The following is an 8,591-nucleotide window of genomic DNA, read 5'->3' on the forward strand; positions in this document are numbered from 1 at the left end:
AAGTGCTGCCACTTGACTTCTTCCACTCTGGGATCTCACTAGCTCCAGTGAGATCAGGGAGCCCACCTAAATAGTAGCATCCCCCATGATCATATCTGGCCTATAAAGGAAAGCAGCCACCAAACTTTTTAAGGATGCAGCTGCTCCTCTGTTAATGTATGCTTTTATATCTTAGTGATGGAAGTGTCTTCTGGGCCTTCTTGTGGAATGTAGATAAGAGTCAGGGGTGCAAGACACACATATCAAACCCACTCCAACTCTCTGTTTGCCTAAGTCTTTGTATTCTCTGCTCCACATGATGCTGGGTGTTATGGACTAAACTGTGTCCCCCAGAATTCATTATATTGAAGCCTCAACTGCCAATGTGATTATATTTGGAGATAGATCCTTTAAGGAGGTAACTTATATGAATTTATACCAATTTCATGTTACACTGTCTCTATTTAGAATCTAGTCACACACATATTCCCCAAGACTCTGCTACCATATGTTAATAAAATCTTCCTCTTTGTGTGTGTAAATTATTTCCTCCTGGATTACAGAATGCACCTGTCCTCCTACAGCATGCTGGGTTGGGTCCCTAGAATGTGACAGGTGGTTGTGATGGGTCTAAACCACCTGCAACAACCTGTGAGGAGAATAAACACCCCCTTTCAAGCCATCTGCCCAGGTGAGATGATCACAAACATTTCAAGCAAATGAAGGCTGGTATCCTCAGACAGAAGGGCATCCTCAGACATAAGAGTAAACTACATCCATTGGCCAGGAAGCACAGAGTGACAAGGATACAAGACTGTCAGTTTCATCTGGGTCCCACCTGCCATCTCCATCTGAGTTTCAGGACCACATTCTTTCCCAATTAATGGCCTAACTTTCACATAAGAAATGTGGTGATCAGGTGAATGTAACTGACATTATAAGTCCCCAACATACACAATGTAATGTTTGTTTGATTTTCAACAATATAACCCTGAAGCTATAAGAAGTAGATTATTTTGAGCTGTCATAGGAGATCTCTGGCTCCTGCACCATGACTTAAAGGTCTTGAGCTGTGAATGCTCCCATGGACTCAGGAGAATACATCCTCCACAGTTTTTGTAGTCATAGTCATTGTCACTGTCATGGAGTCAAATGCAGCAGCTACTTGGCCACTCAAGACACTTGCTTCAGTCGGCACTTCATCACAATCAGCCACAGGTGTCAGCGTGATTAATTGTGATGTCCCCTCATGCTATGGATCACCAGTGTCCCATTTCCCATTGGCAAGGAGCTCAGTACTGCTCCAAGCAAAGGAAAAGACCAAACGATTTCCAAAATCCCCTGTTCACAGGTTTATTTCCTGGGACCAATCCCAGTACCAATTCTGTTTCAGTCAGAGTCCAATCAGGAGATAGCAACCACAAGTAATTTGAACAGGAAACGTTCATATAAATAATTATTAACTGGAAGCCAGGGCTTAACTACTAATGGGTAATATACAGAAATTCCAAACACAGGGAGGATCCCCTACCTCTATGGCTGAGACAGAGAGCCCAAGGAGGATCAAATTTGGAAGAGGCACTTACTTTGCCCCACACCTAAGGCTGGAATCAGACTTCATTGAATTGAGTGTGGCTGTCACCCACTGATGGCAGAGAAGTTCACTGAGGTGACACGTATCAGAGCTGGCAAGGAAAAAGCAGCCCACTGGGATCCAATGGAACTCATTAGGAACTCCCCATCTAGGGAACAGGCAGAACATGTTGTGAAGTCAGATAGAGATGCTGCTGAACTTGCTGGAAAGCTGCTACTGGGATGCCCGAGAGGCTATCTGGGAAGCTGGCTGGGGTGCCAGTGGAACTCATTGAGAAGCGTCCACAGACAACACTGAAATTCACAGAGTTCAGCACAACCAGGTGTCCTACAGGTTAGCTCACATCACAAGAGCAAAGAGAGAGGAGAGCACGCACCTCTGCATCTCTTTACTGAGACTCTCCGAGAGTCTTGGGTCTAGAAGTAGGGTCCTGCCCCTTTGAATCCCAGAAGCCCAGCTCAGAGCAGGACACAGTAAGTACTCAATAAATGGTTGTTAGCTTAAATTACAAAGCTGTTATACATTAACGCCTATTGTTGCACTAATAGAAATATAATTGGGGGGCAATCTAGGTGTTTTAAAGTTCATCGTGTTAAGTATTTATAAACACTGATAACCTTTCCTCCTTGTAAAAACCAAGTTAGTTGTGAAAATCCCTTTCCAGGCAAGTAGAAAATAATTTCGGTATTGCACCAACTAATATAAACAGAGAAAAATCAAACCAATGGGACTTGTTCATATTTTGTTTTCTGTATTGTCTTCTTTCACTAACACATTTAGTCCAGAATCTCTACAAGCTGCACACAATGAATTTGGTCCAATTTGGTGTTATAGTCTGTTTTTATTTAAAATCAACTCCCACACTTATTTCCTAAGATTCTGCCATTATATATTAGCAAAATATTTAAGGAATTTAAAATGTATCACTGAAGTAAATTAAATCAACTTCTACAAAAATCTTGAGCAATATATTAGAAGAATATTAAAACAGATAGCCACTTAATGCACCCCTTGCTTGAGGCATAACTCAAATCAAAACCTTGGACTTCGAACTCACTCAATTAGTGACTTTTTCTTAGTAACTATCTTTTTTCAAATGGTAATTTTTCACTCAGTATCACAGATTCCTTTATTTTATTTTCATCTCTTTATTTCCAGTCCAATAAAAATCCCCAAAATTTCAAGCGCTCAAAAAATGAACACATTTTGGAAAAGGTTTTAATTTTTAGCAAGCCAAATATGTTTTTTAACTACCTCCAAAATTAGTAGTGACATAATATCAATTATTATCTACCCTTAATCAGCCAAAGCTATTAAATTTAAATACACAGGTCAATCTACAGATTCTTTGGACAGAATAATACACCGCATGGCTATATAGATATACAGAGACATAAAGTAATTGGTACTTCTCTTCATTAATTTCTAGAATATATTTCCTTATTACACCCAGGATATGAGCAGAGCTTATCCATGCACGCCTCATTAAAATAGTAAGATTCCAATCTTTTTTGAGTCTGTGCTTCTGGCAGGCCACACAAAAGACACAGCATTGTAAATAAGTTTTTCCATGCTTAAGTAGGAGTGTGTAAGAGTTCAACCAGCCAAAAATTCTTCCACGAGTATTTATGTGTGTGGTTCATGTGTACCAAGCACGGTGTTACTGCTGCAAATAAAGGTCAGATCAACCAATGAAAGATGTTTTTAAGAATGCTGCTGCTCACCTGAGCTCCTTCCGGGGGTGGGAGACGACAGCCAAATATGGGTGGGACAGGTGAGCCACATTCTTGACAGAAGCGAGCGAAGGGATCTGATGGGCGGGGGGCAAGGCAGTGGGCACACCTACAACAAAACAGGTTCCCAGTTGGCCATGTTCTGGTAGGTCAACGTTAAGAAGACCGGTAAAAATCCAAAAGCATTCAGTTTTAAACACAAAATAAAAGCAGACCACTCTCGATGGCTATGGAACAAGTTCAAGTTCCATCTTGAACTTCTCTAGGTCACTTTATTAGAAATACTTCTCCAGGTCATTTTATTAGAAAGTGGCCTCACAGCTGAACGCTCTGGTGTCCTTTCCACATAGGCCAAGTCCATTTAACTTCCTGATCATGGCAAGAAGTTCATCAGCAGTCTTGACCCCACTTCTTGCTCTGTCTGTCCTGTCACATTGGATTTGATGTTTATAAGGGTGAGCTCTGGGAATTCCAATAATTTTTATATTATGCTTTTCTGATTTCCTGCCACTGAGCCCAGTCTAAGGGACAGTTCTTGCTTGTGCATTAAACCCATCCTTTTTCTTTGCCCACTTTAGCGTAGTGTCCTCAGGCCCTGCCCCATAACAAATTCAAGACAACAGCATCTGGCCCCATTTCTTAGGCAGCCAGACCAATCATTTAGCTCCTATTCACCTAAATGGGTTCTGGCTATCCACCAAAGTGAGAGCATTCTTGGAATTAGGCTGCTCTGTATGTACACTGCTACTGCCATGCCTTTCCAGACAAGTTGGGCTTCTGATCCTGTGACCTGTCTATCTCATCTGCTCCTCGGCAACTTGGAGGCTTAGATACTGTGCACTGGATTGCCTGGTTGCCTGCACTAGTCGCCACTGGAGACTGGAGTTGAGCTCACGTCCCACTGGAGTTGAGCTCACTTCCCATATTCTTATCCTCTTTAGTCCTTCATTACTGCACCATAGCACCAAAGTTTCACCACATCTCCAGCATGGGCCCACCTACCAGGGCAACAACAGTTCCCTCTTTTCTATGCCCAAAGCTCATGAAGTACAATATGACTCTCTCATTCCTCTGATTTGAATTGAGGGCATAGAGCTGGGAATCTCAGAAGGTCAAGCTAGCTGGAGCTTTTAGGAAAGAATACCAGAGAAGAGCTGCAGGGAGAGCCTCAGAGTTTTGCAGAGGGTCACCCTCAAGTCTTCATCTGGGTACCTGATGAGTGCATGTGACGGAAAAAACCACTCAAGGTCAGAAAGTAAACCCCAAAGGGGAACACAGAAAACAATATTCAGGATTCACACAGGGCTGGGAAGCTCATGCTTACATCACCAAAGTAGAAAAAATTCATATTTACTGAGGTGTCAGTAAGAATATTCTATATATACTCTAAATACCCCAATTAGAACATAGGCATTGTCAGATACAGTTTTTTAAAAAGCAAGACCTAACTACATGCTGCTCAAAAGAAACAAACTTTAAATAGAGACGTAAACAGATTCAATGAAGGGTAGTATACACACATGCACACATCTAAAGAATGCAGGAGTGGCAACATTAACATCAGAACAAGTAGGTTTCTGAGCAAAGAATATTAGCAGAGTTAAAGAAGTTTATTTCATAAGGCCGGGAGCGGTGGCTCAAGCCTGTAATCCCAGCACTTTGGGAGGCCGAGGCGGGTGGATCACAAGGTCAAGAGATCGAGACCATCCTGGTCAACATGGTGAAACCCCGTCTCTACTAAAAATACAAAAATTAGCTGGGCATGGTGGCGCGTGCCTGTAATCCCAGCTACTGAGGAGGCTGAGGCAGGAAAATTGCCTGAACCCAGGAGGCGGAGGTTGCGGTGAGCCGAGATTGCGCCATTGCACTCCAGCCTGGGTAACGAGAGCGAAACTCCGTCTCAAAAAAAAAAAGAAAAAAAAAAAAAAGAAGTTTATTTCATAATGATAAAAGGATCATCTCAGCAAGAGGACATAAGAATCCAAAATGTTTATGTACTTAGTAACAGAGTGTCAAAGTACATGAAGAAAAAACTGATAGAAATGGAAATGCAAGAATAAATAGGCAAATTCACAATTACAGTTAGAGATTTCAATATTACTCTCTCAATAATTGATTATATGATAAAGAGAAAATCAGTAAAGATAGAGAAGAATACCATCAACTAACTTAACCTAACTGATATTTATAGTACACTTACTCTGGCAGAATATTTACCAATCAAACCATATATCTTTTCTGACCAAAAGTAAATAAATTTGATATAAACACCAAGCCAGGTGTACTGGCTCATACCTGTAATCCCAACAATTTGGAAGACTGAAGTGGAAGGATCACTTGAGGCCAGGAGGTCAAGACCAGCCTGGGCAACTTTATGAGAACCTCCCCTTTACAAAAAAAAAAAAAAAAAAAAAAAGTAAGGGTTTTTTTTTGTTTTGTTTTGAGAAAGAGTCTTGCTCTGTCACTTAGACTGGAGTACAGTGGCATGATCTTGGCTCACTCCAGCCTCCACCTCCTGGGTTCAAGTTATTATTGTGCCTCAGCCTCCCAAGTAGCTGGGATTACAGGCATGTGCCACCATGCCCAGCCAATTTTTTTTCTGTGTGTATATTTTTAGCAGAGACAGGGTTTCGCCATGTTGGCCAGGCTGGTCTCAAACTCCTGGTCTCAAGTGATCTTCCCACCTCGGTTTCCCAAAGTGCCAGGATTACAGGCACGAGCCACCACGTCCAGCCAAAAAAATGTTTTTTAATTAGCCAGGTGTAGTTGCACATGCCTATAGTCCCAGCTACTTGGGAGGCTGAGGCAGGAGGATGCCTTGAACCCAGGAGTTTCAGGCTGCAGTGAGCTATGATTGGGCCTCTGCCCTTCAGCCTGGGTGACAGAGTAAGACCCTGTCTAAGAAAGAAAGAAACAAGAAAGGTGGAGAGGAAAGAAGGAAGGAAAGGAGGCCCAAAAGATAAAGGAAAATCCTCTAGTATTTGGAAATTTAATAAAACACTTCTAACGAACCCATTGCCCTCTGCAAGCGATAGCAATTACAATTAGAAACTGTTTGAACTGAATGAAAATGAAAATGCAACATATCAAAATTTAGAGATGGCAAGTAAAGCAGAATTCAGGGGAAATAGACAGTTCCAAATGCCTATGCCGGAAAAGAAGAGAGGCTTCAAATCAATAACTTTGTGTTCCCATTAAAGAAACTGAAAAAAGAACAAATAAAACCTAAAATTTACTCAAAAAATATTAATAGCCGGGCGCGGTGGCTCAAGCCTGTAATCCCAGCACTGTGGGAGGCCGAGGCGGGTGGATCACGAGGTCAAGAGATCGAGACCATCCTGGTCAACACGGTGAAACCCCGTCTCTACTAAAAATACAAAAAATTAGCTGGGCATGGTGGCGCGTGCCTGTAGTCCCAGCTGCTCAGGAGGCTGAGGCAGGAGAATTGCCTGAACCCAGGAGGCGGAGGTTGCGGTGAGCCGAGATCGCACTATTGCACTCCAGCCTGGGTAACAAGAGCGAAACTCCGTCTCAAAAAAAAAAAAAAAAAATATATATATATATATATATTAATAAATATGAATGTACTTCTATCTATCAAAGAAATTTAATGTACAGTTAAAAATCTTCCTGAAAAAAACATCTTCCTGAAGGAAAACTCCAGATCTAATCATTTCACTTGGGAATTCCTACTAAATGTGTAAGGAAGAAATAATACCAATTTCACACAGACCTTTCTCAGAGTTGAAAGAGCGAGAATACTTCCCAACTTATTCTATGAAGCTAGAATTATACTGATACTAAAACCAGACAAAGACATTAACAAGAAAAGAAAATCCCCCAACAACCTTTATGCAAATGCTGGCAAAAAAATTCTTTAAAACCTTTTAGCAAATCAAATTCAACATTATATAAAATAGATAAGACTTCAAGTGGATATATTTCAGGAATGTAAGGTTGATTTAACATTTGAAAACCAATCATTATAATTCACCACATGAATAGAAAAAAATTATCCTCTCAATAAACAGAAAAGATGCTTTGGATGAAATCCAATATCTATTCATGATTTTAAAAAAGAAAACATTCAGAAAATTACAAACAGGTCAAAATTTCCTCAACTTGGCTGGGTGTGGTGGCTCACGCTTATAATCCCAGCACTTTGGGAGACTAAGGTGGGCGGATCAGCTGAGGTCAGAATTCGAGACCAGCCTGGCCAATGTGGTGAAACGCCATCTCTACTGAAAAAAAAAAAAAAATACAAAAATTAGCCGGGTGTGGTGGTGCACACCTGTAGTCCCAGCTATTTTGGAAGGCTGAGGCAGGAAAATCACTTGAACCTGGGAGGTGGAGGTTGCATTGCTGCCAAGATTGCACTACTGCACTCCAGCCTGGACAACAGAGCGAGGCTCCATGTCAAAACAAAATTAAATTAAATTTTAAAAAATCATTTTAAAGAAGAATGAGACAAAGGTGTCTACTTTCACCATTTCCATTCAAAACTATTATATTCAAAATTACAGCCAAGGCAACAAGTCAAAAAAAAGAAAAGGGATCTATATTGGAAAGGAAAAAAGATAACTCTTCATTTGCAGGCTACCCAATGTCCTACGTAGATAATCCTATGGAATCCATAAAAAGCTAGTAGAATAAATGAATTTCATAAGACTCCAATATATGAGGCCACTAAGAAAAAATCAAGTGTATTTTATATTTTAGAAATGAATAATCAGAAATTGAAAAGTTTTATTGTAGCAAAAAATATATCTATAATATGTTATAATATATCATATAGATTCTTCTCAACAATTTTTAATTATACAGTACAGTATTGTTAACTATGTACACATTGTTATAAAAAGATCTCTGGAACTTTTTCACCTTGCATGAATGTAACTCTATACCCATTGAACAACTGCCTGTTTCCTCCTCCCCTCAGCCCTTGGCAACTACCATTCTACTTTCTGTGAGTTTCATTACTTTAGATACTTCATTTACGTGGAATCATGCAGTATTTGTCTTTTTGTGAGACAGTGAAATTTTAAAAGCATTTACAAGGCCGGGCGCGGTGGCTCAAGCCTGTAATCCCAGCACTGTGGGAGGCCGAGGCAGGTGGATCACGAGGTCAAGAGATCGAGACCATCCTGGTCAACATGGTGAAACCCCGTCTCTACTAAAAATACAAAAAATTAGCTGGGCATGGTGGCGCGTGCCTGTAATCCCAGCTACTGAGGAGGCTGAGGAAGGAGAATTGCCTGAACCCGGGAGGCGGAGGTTGCGGTGAG

The 8,591-nt window shown here is 40.9% G+C and overlaps 1 protein-coding gene across 6 annotated transcripts in view; it reads right to left on the bottom strand.

Annotated features, from left to right (window-relative positions):
- Positions 1 to 8,591, bottom strand: part of DZANK1 (double zinc ribbon and ankyrin repeat domains 1) — a 92,043-nt gene that overhangs the window by 59,612 nt on the left and 23,840 nt on the right. For all 6 annotated transcript variants that reach the window (XM_032248089.1, XM_032248088.1, XM_032248087.1 and 3 more), the window contains one exon: positions 3,298 to 3,415. In XM_032248089.1, coding sequence (XP_032103980.1) covers positions 3,298 to 3,415 — 118 coding nt within the window. The remainder of the gene's footprint in view (positions 1 to 3,297; positions 3,416 to 8,591) is intronic.

Source organism: Sapajus apella, unplaced genomic scaffold, assembly GCF_009761245.1.
Source record: "Sapajus apella isolate SASKATOON/1434 unplaced genomic scaffold, GSC_monkey_1.0 scaffold65, whole genome shotgun sequence".
NCBI lineage: Eukaryota > Metazoa > Chordata > Mammalia > Primates > Cebidae > Sapajus > Sapajus apella.